General features: G+C 42.2%; 1 protein-coding gene across 7 annotated transcripts in view; it reads left to right on the top strand.

Annotated features, from left to right (window-relative positions):
- The window catches only part of TMEM182 (transmembrane protein 182), a 51,628-nt gene extending 37,209 nt beyond the window's left edge, over positions 1-14,419 (top strand). For 6 of the 7 annotated variants that reach the window (XM_072951230.1, XM_072951228.1, XM_072951232.1 and 3 more), the window contains one exon: positions 12,363-14,419. In XM_072951230.1, the coding sequence (XP_072807331.1) occupies positions 12,363-12,583 (221 nt within the window). In that variant the 3' untranslated portion in view covers positions 12,584-14,419. Of the gene's footprint in view, positions 1-3,434; positions 3,563-12,362 lie in introns of those variants that run through there. The other variant, XM_072951231.1, reaches the window with a different exon arrangement.
- Positions 14,420-19,158: the final 4,739 nt, after the last annotated feature.

Here is a 19,158-nt window from a genome sequence, read left to right as displayed (position 1 = left end):
CCTCCTATAAAACAACAACAACAAAAAGCAAAACCAACACCTGAGAACAACCACCAAGAACAAGGGCCCTGTTTGACCCATTCCTTCTTTCTTTCGTCCTTTGTTTCAACTCTTCTTCACTGAGTTTTCAGGGCCTTTATCAAAGGCCTGGATTTACCCACTTGAGCTCATAATTTTAAAAATAATTTAAAATAATTAAGATACAATTCACATACCACAAAATTTACCATTTTAAAATGTATAATGCAGTGTGTTTTAGGTACGTTTCCAGAGTTGAGCAAAGATCACCACTGTCTGACTCCAGAATATTTTTATCACATCACAAAGAAACCTCATTCTCTCCTCTCCTCCCCTCACTCCGTCCCTGAGAACCACAGATCTACTTTCTGTCTCTGTGGGTTCACTCTTCTGGACATTTGATGCGTGTGGAATCACACAACATGTGGCCTTTTACGCCTGGCTTCTTTCACGTAGATCTCATAACTGGTCATCTCTCTTCTTCACTTCGTGATTTCATACGACCGAGTCAAGTCTCTTATATGCCTTAGAACTGAGCATCTTCTTTACCAAATATTTGTTTTTCTCCCCTAAACTACACCCTACCCTCGCTTCATTCCATGGTCTAGTTAAGGTGTGCATTTTCCCATGGTCTTCCCAGAAATAACAGTTCTCTGCTCAAATGTGTGAATATTTGTTTCTTCTTCTTCTTCTTTGGTTTTTAACCTTCCAAAATCTGTCAGTAAAGGGACCCTGTGCTGGCAGCAGTTTAGCGCCACCACTGAGGGCACCACTCAGACATGCTGTGATCCTGGCTTGGTCTTATTAGGTAACTGTGTGTGTGTGTGTTGTTTTTGAAAAAAAAATTGGTTGGTCATTTTTCCAGTTTGTAATTTGTTTGAGAAAAGGTAGTTTATCTAAAGAATTGTGTTTGGCTGAGGGCTTCGTAGGAAGAGGAAGCATCTGATTTGTACCCACATGCCTGTGACCAACAGACTTTCCTTTTTCGCTCAGCCTTCTTCTGCAGAGGGTGGGGCTGAGGCCCTCTCGGTTCAGGTCCTGATGAGAAAGCCAGCTGGGTGAGAAGTGCCCACGGAGTCCTGGGAGCCCGGCCTGAGAGCCCCTAAGCCAGGTGCCTGGGAGGATACTGCTTCTCAGATCTGGCTCTTCATTTCCTTCATGGCCCAGTTCTTTGTGCAGGACCGTTTATCTCCCAGGAACGCAGAGACATATTCTTTTGGATGAGGTCAAAAAAAAAAAAGTTACTGTTTACTTTTTTATCAGTTTGGGTAGGAAGAGTAATGCCCTGAGGAATAACTAAAACTGACTGTCCAGTAGCAGTTTCCACAATCTTTTAAAGCAGTTATGGAGCAAATAAATCATCCTTAAACCCGGGCAATACTTTTTAAGACAGAAGAACTTTTTAAATCTTTCAAGTTTCTATTATTAAATCCCCCAGATAACGTTGACAGGCAGCTAGCTCTTTCAAAGTTGGAGACGGAAATGTACGTACTGTTCTATACGAACACCAGGGAAATAGGTGCCGAACACCAGGTTTCTGGGCAGCCAAGCCTGTTCTGCACTGCGCTTAATATGGAACTATGTGTGTGGTCATTACTGGGTTAAACTGGATTGACTTCATAATGCTTTCTTTGGTTAGATGTTACATTTTCAAGGTGAAGAGCTCTCATTCCAGGGCCTAGTCCCCGCCAGACTTCTTTCTTTCGGGGGCTGGCCCCTCCGTTCCCTGCCCCGCCCTCTCCCTGTGCCGGCGCTCTGTGCGTGGGAGCAGGTGTGGCCCGGGCCCACGGTCGCTGTGGTTACTGCATCAATGCCACAAACAAGATTGGATGCTCTTTCTTTATTTGGGCAGATGGCCTTAAGACAGGGCAAAACCAAATTCCAAGTGGCCGTCGCTGGGTGTGTACACGCAAAAAGGCTCTCTTGGCATCAGCAGGGAGACTATTTTGGGGCATTCTGCGCAGGGCCCCGCACGTTGGTGTCACAGCTGTCCATGTGAGCAAGGGGTGGGGGCCACGGCTTTCCTCTCATTGTGCCGACAGCTCAGAGCAAGGTTTGGAGGCCATATGCTGCCACTCCCTGCACTTGGGCAGACGCCTCCTCAGGCCGGCCAGCCATGTGTTCCCCAGGGAAGTTCAGTTCTGGGCCAAGTGTATGGTCATCGTCAGGATGTATGACACCCGAGTCTGTTTCAGTGAGTCTCACGCCACACTCTCCACTGCCTGAACAGTTGCTAAGGTTTCAGTGAACTTGTTAGTGTGGACTCTAGGAGAACTCAGAGACAAAGGACAGTTGTGTCTTCTCCTAACCCTGCGGTGTCAGGTGTGACGGGAGAGACGCGGGAAGGCGTGACGTTGCAGAATGTTTGAATTACGTGGAGGAAATAATTGTACAGCTGAATATTCTTAATGCCCGAGCAAAGCGACATCAGGACAGGCGCCAAGCCTGAATGGGACTCGGGAGCGCGAGACTAGTGATGGGGTCTGGATGCTCTGAGACACTGACATTGGCTGATAAGCCACAAAAGCTGGGAGTTAGTGGTTTACCAGCAGCCCGGGGTAGAAAGATTGTCCTTCCATAGTTGAAATCACCTTTTCAGAATGACAAACTGAGATTACATTTTTCTGCTGAATGTAGAGCTGGACAGAGTCTCACCTGGGTAGAGGGGCCTGGACAGCTTCTTGGCTTAATGCCTTGTTAGAGTCTCACGTTGTGAGACCACACGGACATCTTGCACATCAGAGGAACCCAGCAGCCCACACGCCAGGCCCAGTATGTGCTGGCCAAAGGGAAGGACACCTTTGCAATGTGAGTCATCCTTTGGAACGTGATGGAGGCAGTGCTGGGGCCTGACTGCAGCCCCAGTCTGTGACCGCAGGGTGTTCTTTGCCCAGACAGCTATTTCACAAGCTGCTGTTGGTCACTAGGGACAGAGCGGAGTGAACTGGGGTGAACTGTGTAAATCCTTTACCGTGTAGGGCAGACGGCCTGAGCACATCATTCTGTGGCTCAGCGCTGGTCCTTCTGGACTGGGAACAGTGCTTTCTAAGAATACAGGGGCAGGGACCCCCCTTAAAAACGGAAGGAAGGGAAGTAAGTGAAGATGAAGGAAATGTAACATTCTTGTATCTAGAGGGTTGTACTGACTGAGAAGGAAGTTGGATTTGTGGTTGGTTTTCCTTCCTCCTTTCAGGAGACCAGTAGATTTTGTGGCAGCTCATCATAAGCCACACTCATTTCCGCACGAGATAAGATAACTGTGATGGATGCCTAATACGAGAGAGTTTTTAGTCTTAATCCTGGAAAAATAGCTCAGAGAAGCCGAGGGACATATTTCAGACATTGTTTCCTTTGTCTGAGACCAAACACACAGGAGGCGTTGCGGGTCGTGCCTGGCTCCTTGCGTCTTCCTCCAGGTAAAGCCGAGCACGGCAGCAGTTGGAGCAGAAGAGCACGTGGAGGAACCAGAAGACGGAGAGCAGGACAGGATTGGGGGGGACTGCTGACGGCCTGGAGGCAGGCGTTCTAGACTTGCAGGCCCACACATCTCCCCGCTTGCACCTGCTGTCCCCATGCCCATATGCTGTAAACAGCCGCTGACCTGGGAGAGGCAAAGGGGGCCTCGGTGTGAGGACAACGGGCCTGGAGGGCCAGCGAGTGCGTGCCTGGGTAGGCGGCCTTCCCAGAGCGTCTGTGTCTGCCTTAGTGTGCGAGAAGTGGGCTTTCGGACCAAAAGCATAACCGCCCAGCATGGAGCCGGATATTTCACCCAGGTCTGGGACTTCAGCTTTATATTCAGACGTCTGGTTTGCTGGAGGTGGACGGTGGAAAGAAAAAAGGATTAACTGAAACTATGCGCTACTGACGTATCCGCCAGATGTACTTCTGCAGCAGAACTAGTGTCTCTTATTTTCATGAAATGCAGAACGGCTGCTTGCATTTCCCTTTTGCTCAATGCAAAGGCTTAGGTACACAGACCTGCCTTCTAAGCAGGAACGGAAGAACTGGTCACGCTTAGATTTCTGAAACTGCCTACTTTGCACACTCGATTGGCGCCTTCAGTTGTCATATTTGGGAATTTATCTAGGAAAATTACTGTGTTGGATGCTGCTACTATTAAAATGTGGAATTTTAATGTCCTGGATCTGACATTTTTTTAAGTGCTAGAGTAAGTCAGCCTTGGTTAATACTAAGCAAGAAGGAGCTGAGAAGAGCTTTTATTTACAAAAGTATTTTAAAGTCTTATGACTTTTCTTTCTGAGATACTTCTTTGAAAGTATTTTATTTATTTGTATATTATTTTCCCCATATTGCTTATCAGTTGAAATGTGTGTAACAGGCTTTTAGGATCCGGTTTGTCTTAACTTGGTTTTGAATAGAGCACCGATCTGGTAAACACAGGCACACTTCAGAGAGATTGCAGATTCCCTTCCAGACCCACTTGCTACACTGGAACCTGTTAACGTACAATAGCGTTGTGTCCAAAAACCATCCTTACCTTAATTTAAAAATACTTTATTGCTAAAAAGTGCTAATCATCTTTGGAGCCTTCAGCAAGGTGTAATCTTTTTATAATAGTAACATTAAAGATGATTGATTGCAGATCACCATAACAAATACAATAATGGAAAAGGTTGAAATATTATGAGAATTAACAAAGTGTGTGACACAGAAACACAAAGTGAGCAAGTGCTGTTGGAAAAAATGGTGCCAGCAGACCTGCTCGAAGCAGGGCAGCCACAAACTTTTGATTCACTGAAAATCATGATATCTGAGATGTGCAGTGAAGCTGAGTGCAGTGCAGTGAGGCCTGCCGGAGATGGCACCACAGTGAGGAGACGGGTCCCCAGAGGAGAATTCCCAGGGGGGCATGTCACACCCAGCGCAGTGCATCTCTGGCGTCTGGGGCAGATGAGGGCACGGAAGGGAGGGCAGCGGAGGAGGAGGGAGGAGACAGGGTGATTCTCTGCGGGGGCCGTCACGCCCCAGCCTCCAGCCCAGCCTGGGCTCCCTGCGCGTCCTGGTTGTATGTCATGTGGATCGTCTGGGCTCTGCTCCCACCCAGACAGATCTTGGAGGTGAGAGGCCCACTCAATCATCCCTTTGGTGGGACTTTTCTGAAAAAACTCAAACTTAAAACTTGAATAAATGCTCCCGCCACCACCTTGAAAATTGTATCTGAGCCGTTTTTCTTAGAACTAGAGCAATGGGCCTGGCAAACGAATGCCTCCACTCACATGACATATTATTATGGGGATAATGCATCTCGACCCCGCAAGGGAGTCTTCAGCTGTGTTGGGTGACACGACTCTTTCTGGCCTGTGAGTAGGATCTCTGGTCCGGCATTAATTTTGCCACGCGGAAGGGCAGAGTGCGTTTCCATCTGCTTCCTTCTTTTCCAGAGTAGGTGTATCATTAACATCTCAGTGCTGGAAGGGGTTTAATTTCTTTGCAAATTTTTTTTTTCCCCTCTCTTCCCCTAAACAGCCGTTTCGCTGAAAAATAGCTATTAGTGAGTGGGGTAAGGCACATCGGTCTCTTTACTAAATTATGTTATGCTTTTTCTGAGGCCGTTTTTCCCCTTTATACTTTCTTGTGTAGGAGAGACAGGCACGTTGGGTATAGATTCACCTCAGTGATCAGATCAACATAGAAAGAACTTTTACTTCCCATAACTGAGGGCTGTTGGGGAGGGCAGGAGGCTTGCTTGACCGGACGGTAAGCCCCAGTCTGGAGTCGCCTGATGTCCTTTCCACAACATCCCAGAGGGGCTGTGACGGGACGGGTGCCACCTGGTGGAGAATCCCAGCGGGACACGGGCAGACACATGTGAGGCAGTCGGCCCTCACTTCTCTCCCGGAATCTCAGAGCCGCGAGTCCCTGTGCCAAGTGTATTCTCTTGCCTCTGGGCCAGTCCCAAAATAGCCCAGTTACCTGAGAAGCTCTGATGCTTTAGAAGACTTCAGAGAATAATATTTGCCATCCACAAGCAAGAGCTGCTACCAAAGCTTAATAATTTAAGTAGCCAGTGGTTGTTATGTGCTTGCCCTGTTCCAGGCAGCGTGCTAAGCACTTCACCTCCGTTAGTTCTGCTGTCTATGGTGGGCACTTGTGCTGTCTCTGTTTTATAAATGAAGGAACGGAGACAGAGACGTAAGAGACTCACTCAAGGTTCCTCAGCTAAGAAAGTGCAGAGCTTTCTAGACAGTAAACCTAGAACCAGGGCAGACAGATACCAGGCTGGTGCCTTTCAACCACTGAGTACTTCCTGAAACTCAGTTGCTGTGAGTAGACGCTTTCTTGGTGTTATGTGAAACTCTGCTTTTCAGATTAAACCCCTAATTACTTGTAGAGGTGGGCAACCCCCATGATCATTCTCTATTAATAATTGTTTCTCATGGGAGTGCAGAGTATTGAATATACAGGATGTTTAATGCCTAAAATTATAATGCCAATCTAAGAAATAACAAATATTTGAAAGATCCAGTAGATGACAGACAATTATAGATTGGCTAACTAGATTAAAAACATGAGGCCAGGAAATGAAAGGGAAGAGGCATTTGGGAGTTAGTGTGATGAAGTGAGGGCAGCAATGAAAGTCTGGAAATCAGGTACGTGATGACAGTACATATTCATGAGACTATCACTGTGTAAGTTACTCAGGCTGTCTCAGAGAACTGGAGGAAAGTCAGTGGGAAGTGGGTCCGAGAAAATGAAGGATGGAGATCAGCCAAGAGCATGTATGATGGGCTATTATGCGTTAGTAGCTCTACAACTTCTGAACTATGATATGTAAAAGTGAGCATAGCTTAATCATAAGAGAAAACAATGCATGTGAATTTAAAGAAGAATGAACTATTACAAAAAGTTAAATTATTTTTAAGAACTTCTAGTTTATTTTCTCAGAAAAATTAATTTTTTTTACATTTTTATTGATTCATAATCATTTTACAGTGTTGTGTCAAATAGAAAAATTAATTTTTAATGAATGAAATATGTAATATATACAAGTAATATATACTAATTTGAAAGTATATGACAAAATAGTGACAAGTATTACTCTTTAGAAAATGTAGAATTGGCAGATTTTCCTTTCCCCATTATTTAATGTTTAGAAAAAAATAAGTATACACTTTGACTCCGGATGGTCCTGTGAGGTTAGATTCAGCCTGCACGAATGCCCATGCCTCCTCTTTTGGCATGACGTGTAGGGCTTCTTGGGAGTTGAGAAAGGCCTCAAACCTTGTAATTTTTAAGAGTCCTAGCATATTAAGCGTTAATACATGTCAAAACTGGTTTGCATGTATTGTGGATTTTTTTTAAGTGTTTCCATTTGATACATCAGTGTTCCATGCTTTTAAAATATATGTATCAAGGCAACAACCCTACACATAACTTAATTTGCAGATATTATCCAAAGTCTTGTATAAATATTGAGCTCAAATCAAATAATCCTAATGAACCCCAGTGTCATCTGTATCATGAGGGGGCATTTGTAACTAATTTTTATGTGACCTTTGTTTCAAAAAATGCTTTCCAACTTGAAACTGTTGCAGAAAAATGTGTTACAGCTCAGTTGTGACAGCAACCAAGATCCAGGCAAGAGACCAAGCAGCACTGGGAGAGTTGGAGAACTCAGGTTTATTACGCCAGCAGGCCCAGAGGAGTTAGCACTCCAAGTTCTGGACCCCATCTTTAGGTTTACACAGGCCTTTATAGGCTGCCAGTTTTACACTTTGCAACATCGTATGCAAATAAAGTATAACAGAAGTTGACCGACCAGGAACAAGCTTTGTAGAAATAGGCCAATCAGGAATGACCTCTATGCAAATGAAGTACTACAAATGGACCAATCAGAAGTTAGGGAAGTGGACCAATCAGAAGTGAGAGTAATAACCAATCAGGAGTGAAGGAAATAACCAATCAGAAGTGAGCTCAGGGAACCAATAGAATTTTAGGGGTAAGTAAACCATTTCAGAGGCAAAAAATGAGATAGAGCCTCTGGGCCAGGGAATGAGATGGTGCCGGCAGGAGAGTAGTGGCCCTGCTTGGGGGTTCTGCCGGTCCTTTTATGGGGCTTGCCACCTCAAAACCATGACATTTGTAAGAGAAAACACCAAGCTCGAATGGCTCCTCCCCCTCTGCCAGTAAAGGAGACCCAGCACGTTCTCAGTGTGACTTAATGACTTGTCCGTGGCTTTACCTTGATCACAAATTTTGGACTTTGTGGCCATATTTTGATTATGCTTCCAGTGAGCTATTTTATGAATTTTTGTTGGACTTCAAAAATAGGAATGATAAAATTCAACTGGAAATTGATTATGCTTTCAAAATGTACAACTAATTTAAATATAACTTCGTTTTAAACAAATTATTAGCTGAATATTAGCAATATTTTCTATTCCCATTAAAATCACTGTGGCAGGTGGGTTTGAAATACAACTCATTACTCAAGACAGTTACTGCTTATGTATTTATGAATGAGGATCCTAAGGTATCAAGGGGTAGTAATTAAGATTTTTCTGTAGTATTGTTATTGCCCCAAAGGAGGCTCTTCACTTGGTAGGTGGACCAAATCAGTAATCCTACTGTTCACTACTGGTCACAATAGCCCACCAGAAGATGTGTCTTTCTGGGCCTACGAACACACAGATCTCCTCCCACCCTCGCCCTCCAACATGTGCACTTTTCAACACACGTAGCACAGACTTCCACCATACTTCTTTTGAGTCATTCATTTTGTTTGCTGTTTTGAAATGTTTGCAAACTTACATAGAAATTGCAAGTCCCTTCACCCAGAGGTTCCATTCAAGTTTTGCTAATTTTCCCAATAATGTCTTTAATAGCAAAAAAAATCCAGTCCCAGAATAATGCTTTGCATTTAGATGTGTCATTGGAGTATCCATCAAACCAGGAAAAATCCTTCTTTGACCTTCATGAGCTTAGCCCTGTTGAAGATTACAGGCCTGTGATTTTCTAGAATGTTCCTGAATTGGTTTGTCTGATGCTTCCTCATGATTGGATTTGGGCTTTTTTCACTTTTCGCTGCGGTGTCGTAGCAGAGACACTGTGTTCTTTGCACTGCATCTCATGAGGCGGTAAGTGAGATCAGTTTGTCACGTCCGTGGTGATGTTAACGTTTATTACTTGAGTGAGGTGGGATTTGCCAGGTTTCTTTAGTATGAAGTTACTAGTTTTTTTCTTTACAACTAATAAGTGTTTCGTGGGAAGAAACTTTGAGCCTGTGTAAATATTTATTTCTCATCTAAATTTCATCCACGAGTTTTAGCATCCATTTTTTTTTCTTGCCTGAATTAATGATCACTCAAGTGATTGCCAAGCGGTGATTCCTTGTGCAGCTATTCCATCTGCACTGTAAGTTAGCATTCTCTAATGAAATGCGTTCCCTTCTCCCACTTACTTGTTCACTGGCTTGTTATTCTCTGTGGTCTCACGGATTCCTGTTTATTTAGTGAGATATAATGGGCCTCTGTCATTATTTGTCAGACAGTCAAATGTTGTCAAAATTAACGAGGGGGAGCTCCATCAAGCTGGCTTGTGAAATGCCCACATTATTCTTTGAGTGCGTCTGCACTTTTTTGTGTAACGTGATGTTCCAGGCTCATCTTGTGGTTTCTGTCCCGGCCTGGATTCAGCTGTCTCGCAGAGACAGTTCCTTGTGTTTAGAAGCCAAGGCCTGGATGCTTGGTGTACTTGCTGCTGGCTATGGTGGTTTTGTTGCTCCCAGAGTGTCTCAGGCAGAGAGCCAGAAATATGTCTAGTTATATACACACACCGAGTGTCTTTTAAAACATGCATGCTTTTACTTCTATATTCACTCATTTATCTACCTAAAGCCATAGCTTCACACAGATGCATTCAGTTCTAAGCAAACATCATAGAGTTCATTCCAGCTTTCCCCTTTTCAAATCTGTAATTCCCTTTTCAGGTGGTGGAGGACCTGACTTCAGTTAATCTCAGTATGTGTACTTATTTGATCAGTCTAGCTGTAAGTAATAGTCTCCTGACTCTTATTTTGGCCACTTACTTCATGTAGGCCCCCATCATAAATTCTTGCTGCCATGGCAGCTAAACCATTGGCCTTTGATCTAAATACTTTCCCCATGTTTGTTAGTTCACTTTCCTTCTGTTTGTCTGTCTGTCTGCACACACACATACACACACACAGACAGACATGTGTATGTGTAAAACACTGGCGATTTACTGGGTAGAGAAACTAGAAAAACGCTGTTTTACCCCAGGAGTATGATCATGAGCTGATCTGATAGGAATTAAATGGACCACATCTCCAGTTAGTGAGCAAGCTGAAGATGGTGGTGATAGAAACAACTGTTCTTCCTTGCTTTCAGGCTGTAACTGCTCCTCAGATAGCAGCAATATTTAAATAGAAGTGAATTCTTTCTTGCTAAGGATCATCTACATGACGTCCTGCAACATTTTTTAAAAATACTCTGAATTCAGTAATGAATTTTGTAATTTTTGAAAAAATGTGTATACGACTACTGGTTTTTCACAAAAGAAATATTTTTTAAACAAAAATACCTGAAAGCACAAGATTAACATAATGCAAGGGAGATGAAAAACATATCCACAAATAATAAGAAAGGTTTGCAATATGTTTGCATAAGGCAAATGGTATGCAAATAACTAAGCCAAACCTTTGCATTAGCAGAGCACGCTGTCTGTGTATTTTCTGGAAAAATGTACAGAAATGCACAGAGTTGCTAGACAACACATGGCCTCGGCATATTGTTGTCAGGGTCTGAGGTACGGCTGAGGGCTTTGCTCGCCGGCTATGTCTTTACTGTCTTTCTGGGATGTGGCTGTTATTTTGCAGTGAAATTGCTCCCTTCTGTGCCCCGGCATTTGCATTTACATTACAGACCACAGAGTGAAGGGTGCCTCGTGTGAGTCAAGCGTCGCTGCTGGCTCTCTGCAGCTCTGTGGCTTGTATCAGGAGGAGGAGCGAGTTTCAGCTCCGATGCTGACCCACCTCGACACGTGTATGAGCCCTTCTCCCGCGTTTACTTCTCAGGATTCTTTATGAAACTGATGACCCAAGCGAGGGGACATCCTACATGCCGTCGGAGCACAGTTCACTCCAGAAGGGTGATTGATGGCCAGGCTTGTGAAAGCAGCTCTCTCCTGCCCACATCCGTCAGTCTCTGCTCCTGCTCACAGGGCCATGTGACCTTCCAGACAGGCTGGCAGTTAGGATGTGGAGATGTTTTACCTGATGGTTCAGGTCGTTGACTTAAAGAGTGAAATAGATCTTTGGCGAGTTTGAATTGGACAAATAGCAAGTGACCTCAAGTGTCTTTTGCTTTGGGACAAATTTGTGAGTGGGGACCTGTCACTCACTCACCGGGGAACCAGCTTAGCGGACTCCTCCGAGTCCCTGGCTCCGCGCAGCCGTATTACAGTGACAGTCGCGTGGAAAAGAGTGTGCTTGGTAGTGTTCTCACATTTCCGCATTCATAAAGCTCGTCTGTCTTACTGCTTGTTAAGGGTCCAACACCCTGACACCTGGTCTACTGTTACAATTCCAACGGTATTTTTGAATAGGGGGGTTGCAGTTACACTGAACTTGTGGATAAATTTCGGTGTTGTCTTCTAATTAGTCATTAAGCATTTCCCCCCTGGCCTCCCTCCCTGTCTTTTTCCTTCCTTTCTTTTGTTTAATAAGGCTCTTGATCTCAAACCTGAGGTTTTCTGTTCCACAGAATCTATTTTAAAGAATCACGTGTATTCTTTTACATCAGTTCAGTGCTTTCATCTCTGTCTGGTACTGACTTGGCTGCTGTTGTCATTGCCGTATTTAACCGCAGCACTAGTTAGTTGTGTTAAAATAATATGACAATAGAAAGACCAGAGCTGAATATCAGCTGTGGTTGTACGCCTTTAATACTGGGGGTCAATAGTCCCAACTTCATGAGTGTATTGTACACATTGAAAGAAATAATTCTTACAGTGTTTGTCACACACCAGGCATATAGTAAAGATGGGTAAATGTTAGAAAATAAATTCCACGAGGTAGGGATCTTTGTAACGTTCACAAGCACCTAGTACCGTGCCTGGCACACAGTGAGTGCCCGATAAATGCCTGTCGGCTGCCACCACTGTCCTTCTGCAGCTATCGTCCTCATCTCAGTGCTCTGGAAGTTACACAATAGCGACATGATAAAAGGACTCACACACAGCAGGTGATTTAGCTAGGACTGTGCTTTGAGAGCCGTATCCTCAAGCATGCGGTTGGTCTGATCTAGCATTCTTGGCCACACGTCTTCAGAAAGGCTAAAGGTCTTGTGTTTTGTCCTCCTCAGGCATCCTGTTCTCCCTGGTGGTGATGCTGTATGTCATCTGGGTCCAGGCAGTGGCCGACATGGAAAGCTACAAAAACATGAAAATGAAGGACTGCTCGGATTTCACCCCTTCTGTGCTGTATGGCTGGTCGTTTTTTCTGGCCCCCGCGGGGATATTCTTTTCTCTGCTAGCTGGATTGCTGTTTCTAGTTGTTGGACGGCATATTCAGATACATCACTAATCAAACTGTTGCCACCAATATTTTCCTGAGAGATGTAAAAACACAGCATTTTAAAAAATTTTGTTTCCGTGATCCCAGCACGGAATGAGTTGACCTAAGTTTTTGGTTGCTGTTTGAGTTAACTTTTTACTTGTGATTTTTCTCTAATAAGAGGGTCCCAGAATCTATCCGGACGCCAGAGTGCTTCCATCTTATTTAAGTGCTTTCAAGAACCTAGTTCTTTAGGGAGCAGGTAACATGGGCCCCCCTTTTGCTGCACATGGTAGAGTCCATGTGGGTAACAAAGGTTTGATAGCAGTGTAACCACATCACCTGGGGCAGATCATGGTTTGATTTAAGCCTCCTTCTTGGCATTCACTTCTGCTGCTATTAGACAAAAAAAATTCTTTGGAGAATAACTAAGAACAGAAAACAAATGTTGTCAGAGAGTTGACTCCATTTCTTCTCCACATGTGTGACTATCCACATGCACGTGTGCTGACTCCTGCGAGCAGGGCATTCGTTGTTTAAAACCAGATAGCACTTGCTTTTGTGCAGGAGCCGTGCAAATCCATCAGGTAAAATGGGCCACTACGACACTAACGTGTTATTCCACTTTCTTACCAAAGTTAAGTTTGGTTACCTAAATTTATTCACTTAATTGTGCATGCTTGTGTAATTCTTAAAAAATATTTAAAAATAGCAAATCTGTACACCAAATCACGTATAATGCAGATTGAATTTTTATGAACTTAAAGTGGGTTAATTGAAGATGTAATACGGGCAAAAATATATCAAAACCAAGTGCCTTTGCTATGTACATAATTCTATGTGATATTTTAAAATTTCCACTTAAAAATTAGATTGCTAATATGTTCAGCATGTGAAAATTTATTGATGAGATGTGCTTTTAATATGCACTGGTTATAAACTTTCAGAATACTTCCAGATGAGGATAATAATAGGCTTGCTTTATTAAAGACTATGAAATCCTAACTTTTCTCAAGATCTTATGGGTTTGTAGGTGGGTGTGTGGGATGGGAATGACTCTTCATTATTTACTAGAGTAGACAGTTTGCATATCAAAGATGTTTGTTTGGCACTGATTTTGATTGAAATCAAATCCATCTGAGAAGCCTAGGTTGTATTTGCATTTTGGAAGCCTCCTGATGGAGGAGTTGCACGTTAGTGAAGGGACGGAGGACCTGCGTGGTGTGCGGACTGTGTTCCAGGTGCAGCACGCAGCTCCACAGCTGTTGTGAACACCGGAGGCCTGTCTCGGAGGCACATTGCAGGGTGACCCCCGGGAGACTCTGGGGGCCAGAGGCGCTGTAGCTTTCATCCCCTGATGGGGAGATTGCCTGTCTCTTCTCTGCACATCTCGCAGTTTCCATTAAACCTTGTTTCAGTGGGGGGCGCTCTGGAGCAAGGGTGAAGATCTGAGGTGTCTACAGATCACAGGGTGTTTAGGGGATTAGTGACAGGACTTGCCTGTTTAAAAACAAAGAGCTTCAGGGGTTTAACTGGTTTCTCAAGCCGTTTTGATTCTGTCAAACGTTTTGATGGTCCTTTCCTTTGTCTTTTTCTATCTCATTGTTATATTGCTTCGTTTATTTCTTTGCTTTTGCCTTGATTATTAGAAAAATAATTATGGGTTGTTACGCATATTGACTAAGCCATGGCATGCTAGTAAGTTTTCCAGACGATGCTAGATGTATGTGATTTGTTCATACCATCTGTAAATACAATTCCTTTTTGTAGAACTTCGGAATGGAGCCTTTTTCTAGTGTATTATATGTCATTTAAATTTCACATGCAAGCTGCTTTTAGTAAAGATTTGAATATTTGTAGTTTTCAGATGGTTAATCTTACTTTCTAATACTTATGCGCCTACCGTATATTTATCATAAGGCAATTGGCTGAATATTTGATGTACATGACAACTTTACACAGATCTGCACTTTGGAAGTATTTCATAGTTGTAATGCATTGGTCACATTCATGCAAACGCATTTTCTGATCTATTTTACCAGCGATCTACGGGAGAAAGAAAGGTAAGTTGTGTTTACTATGTCAATGGGTAAAATACACTTAAAAACAGCAGACATATATTCTGTTAACAGCCTTCTATCTGATTTGAGATAGCATGTTTCCTTTTATTTCTCTATTTGGTGTGCTGGTGAATTTTTTTCAAAAGCTTCCAAACAAAGTGTTAAAATCGTTAAGAGGGTCGATTTTTCATCGTAAGGTTTCAGTTCAACAAATAAGATACCTTTTTGGTGACACTCCTCGGAAGAGTGGCATGAGAGGGCCGTGAGCTGTGCCCTTGGACTTCAGCGGAGGCTGTGATCTCTCCACTTCGTGTTCGCCCAGTCGGGTTAGTTCAGGTGTACGGCAGGGAGCACACACATTGAAACTGCCTGGAAAAACCCTGCAGAGGCGCTGAGTGAAGGTGCTCCACTGGGGTTGAGTGTAGGACTGTAAATAACACTGTTAGCTGTGCTCTTACTGGTCACTGGCCACTTTTATGACTAATCTATGAAATATATTCAATTTAAAGATCAAGTCCACTTAGAGTATTGTGTATATATGATAGAAGAGGTGTCAGAATTGGTAATTATCTATCTGTCTGTCATGTGTGTGTGTGTGTGTGTGTGTGTGTGTGTGTGGTGTTCGTAAGTTTGGGTAAAAAGAGAGAAACTGAATAATGGAAATCAAAATATTTGAGAAGCAATTTTTTTAAGAATTTAGTTTCTCAGGGATAGTGACATAGTTATGTTTCATGGGTGGGCTCTACCAGGACTGGGGGCTCATACAAAAGAAATGAAGTAGACACTAAATTTGTGTTGATTGTCTGGGGAGTTAAACTTAGGAAACATTTCTTAGTGATGATCAAGTGTAGGCAGAGAAATTCCAACAAAAACCTCAGACTAAAATGTATTAGATGAGTTAAAACCCAAGGAGGCTGGGGATATAGTTCACATCATACATATTGTCATAAACAGAAACTAAACCAAGGAGCATTTACTCTGATTAGCAGGGAAAGAGGAAAGAAAAAACCCGTTTAGAGCTTGGAGTTTCTGAACCGGCTGACTGAAGCAGGGCTCTCCCTTTGGGACCATTCAGCTCAGCCTGGGCCAGTCCGTGGGGGTGGGAAGTGTTGGAGAGACCAAGTCTGAAATGACAGTGAAGATACGAAGGCCTATTCTGGCTTTCGAAGGGTCATTTTTTTCCTCTTGTGTGCAGCTATGACTTTGAAAATTAAAGGGGCTATTGGACAGTTGAACTTTGTAAAATGATCCACCTTTGGATGTAAAGAATCATATGATATATCTAATAATTCTGTTGTGTGTGTGTGTGTGTGTGTGTGTGTGTGTGTAGAAGAGAGAGCTTGTGTGTAGAGAGAGAAAGAGGGTGAGTTGTCTCTCAGTCCGTCCGTGTCTGCAGGGGATTTGTTCCAGGATTCTTGCAGGTACCAAAATCCGAGGGTGTTCGTTCAGTCCCTCATATAAAATGGTGTAGTATTTGCATATAACCTACATATATCCTCCTATGTACTTTATTTTTTTAATTTTTCAATGTTCTTTAAAATTTTTTATGTATACATGCATTTATTTTCATATTCTTTTTCATTAAAGGTTATTACAAGATATTGAATATACTTCACTGTGCTGTACAGAAGAAATTTGTTTTTTATCTATTTTTATATATAGTGGTTAACATTTACAAACCTCAAACTCCCAAATTTATCCCTTCCCACCCCCTTCCCCCCATAACCATAAGATTGTTTACTATGTTAAATCATCTCTAGATTACTTTTAATACCTGATACAATGTAGATGCTGTGTAAACAGTTGTCAGCATGGCAAATTCAAGTTTTGCTTTTTGGAACTTTCTGAGATATATTTTTTTGAATATTTTAAATCCTTGGTTGAATCTGTGGGTATGGAGCTGGCAGATATGGGGGGCCAATTATAAGATATCTGTAAGTATCCATAAGGTATCTGTAAGTCAGTAAATTAGAGTGATTTTTAATTCTTCAAGTGATGATTTTTCTGGTTCTCACAAATGACAACAGTCATCTAAATTGGCTTCATGAAATAAGTATGGCAGAAGTATTGGCGTCCTTCATTACTCCTGAGTATTGTGTGGATAGCTTAGGGGGGACAGGGCTCACTGGAAAAAATAAAGACGTTTACTGTTCCATTCTTCTGGGTATCTAGAAGTTCATGCTTCTTTCTTTATATCGTAACTCCTTTTTTTCTTTTCTTAGCATTTCTTTTTCTGTTAATTCTAAGAGATGGTCACTGTTAAAAAAAAACTCAACAAAGCCTGCAGAGAGCATTGGCATTGCATACTATCTAAACAAACAGATATTTAAACAATACAGCCTAAAGAAGAGTGATATGTAATGAGTAATGCTGTTGCCTCGTACTTTGGTCTGGCGTATACAAGCACACTGCAAAAAAGAGTGGTATATCATCTTCACCTCCCAAAAGACACAAGGAACATTTTCTTCTCAAGATTTTTATGGGTGTGTGTAAATACCCAGAGAGATGTCAAACAGAAAGTTTGATTAATCTGTGTGTGTGTGTGTGTGTCTGTGTGTGTACACATATACCCACATACCTACATATGTTTATGTACCTAATGGTATGTATGCATATGTATTTGCATAAAGTGATATATATTTATCAATAGATATACATCTGATTACACATGTACATATATACGTAGTATATGTGTATTTATGAAAATATTTTTACATCTATAATGTATATATGTATATATGTAAGAAAATGCCTGTATTTATATCATATGTGCATATGTACATATCTAAATATCTGTCTGTCTCAGCCGTTCCCAAGCTCTTAAGTTTTCCTGAACAGGGGGGCACAGTCCATCCTCATTCTGTTGCTTGCCTGACCCCATAGAGAGTGAGGGGTGCAGGGGAGACTCAGTGAGTGGTGCCATGGCCTTTCTCCCTTGGATTCAGAGAATATGTGGTGGTACACCTGCAGTGGACTGGTCACATCTTATCCTATGGAGGCCCAAAGACAATCACCCTGTCTTGGACATCTAGCAATTAATACCTAGCAATCAATAGTTGTTGGTGAATATTTAATAAGCTTTGTTGAATAAAATAATTCCTTTCTAAAGCAGCATGCCTTGGTTTACACATTCATTCAGTCTCCCTGCAGATGATTAAGCCAAATGGAGTCCCCATGAATTCTTTTCTTTTAAATTAATTAATTTATTTTTTAACTTTTTTTTTATTGAGTTATAGTCATTTCACAATGTTGGGTCAAATTCCAGTGTAGAGCACAATTTTTCAGTTATACGTGAACATATATATATTCATTGTCACATTTTTTTTTTGCTGGGGGCTACCACAAGATCTTGTATATATTTCCCTGTGCTATACAGTACAATCTTGTTTGTCTATTCTACATTTTGAAATCCCAGTCTGTCCTTTCCCATCCTCTTCCCTCTTGGCAACCACAAGTTTGTATTCTGTGTCTATGAGTCTGTTTCTGTTTTGTATTTATGTTTTGTTTTTTTCTAGATTCCACATATGAGCGATCTCATATGGTATTTTTCTTTCTCTTTCTGGCTTACTTCACTTAGAATGACATTCTCCAGGGACATCCATGTTGCTGCAAATGGTGTTATGTTGTCGATTTTTATGGCTGAATAGTATTCCATTGTATAAATATACCACATCTTCTTTATCCAGTCATCTGTTGATGGACATTTAGGCTGTTTCCATGTCTTGGCTATTGTAAATAGTGCTGCTATGAACATTGGGGTGCAGGTGTCATTTTGAAGTAAGGTTCCTTCTGGATATATGCCCAGGAGCAGGATTCCTGGGTCATATGGTAAGTCTATTCCTAGTCTTTTGAGGACTCTCCACACTGTTTTCCACAGTGGCTGCACCAAACTGCATTGAACTAAACAAGCAATTCTCCAAGGAAGAAATAGAAATGATCAATAGGCACATGAAAAAATGCTCAATATCACTAATTATCAGAGAAGTGCAAATCAAAACTATGATGAGTTGTCACCTCACACCAGTCAGAATGGCCATCATTCAAAAGTCCATAAATGACAAATGCTGGAGAGGCTGTGGAGAAAAGGCAACCCATGAATTCTTTATTTGGTTCCCCTACAGGGAGGATCTTCTAGTGTGGTGGAATAGGTGGTAAATCTGTGTCCAAAAACCTTCATCTCAATTTTTGGATTTTAAACTTTTGATTTGGCAAGTTACTCCATCTCACTTTGGTGAATTCTTCATTTAAAATATTTGCTAGTTTACTCAACGAATAGTAACTGTGCATGCTGTACGTCACACATGGTGCGAGGCATTGGGTGTGTGTTACTAAACAAAACAGACATGATATTTTCATTTTTCAAACTCGGAATCAAGACAGAAATACAACAAACAAATGAGCAAAAAGCAATTTATAAATTGTGAGAAATCCTGTAAAGAATAATATATGCAAGACCTAACGATAGCTAAAACCATGATTGTTGGGTCTCTAGGGAAGTTCTTTCTAAGGAGAAATTCTAAATCTAAGAGAGAAAACTGATACATA

This window comes from Vicugna pacos, chromosome 28 (assembly GCF_048564905.1).
Source record: "Vicugna pacos chromosome 28, VicPac4, whole genome shotgun sequence".
Lineage (NCBI taxonomy): Eukaryota > Metazoa > Chordata > Mammalia > Artiodactyla > Camelidae > Vicugna > Vicugna pacos.
This window is presented reverse-complemented; position numbering and strand designations above follow the sequence as displayed.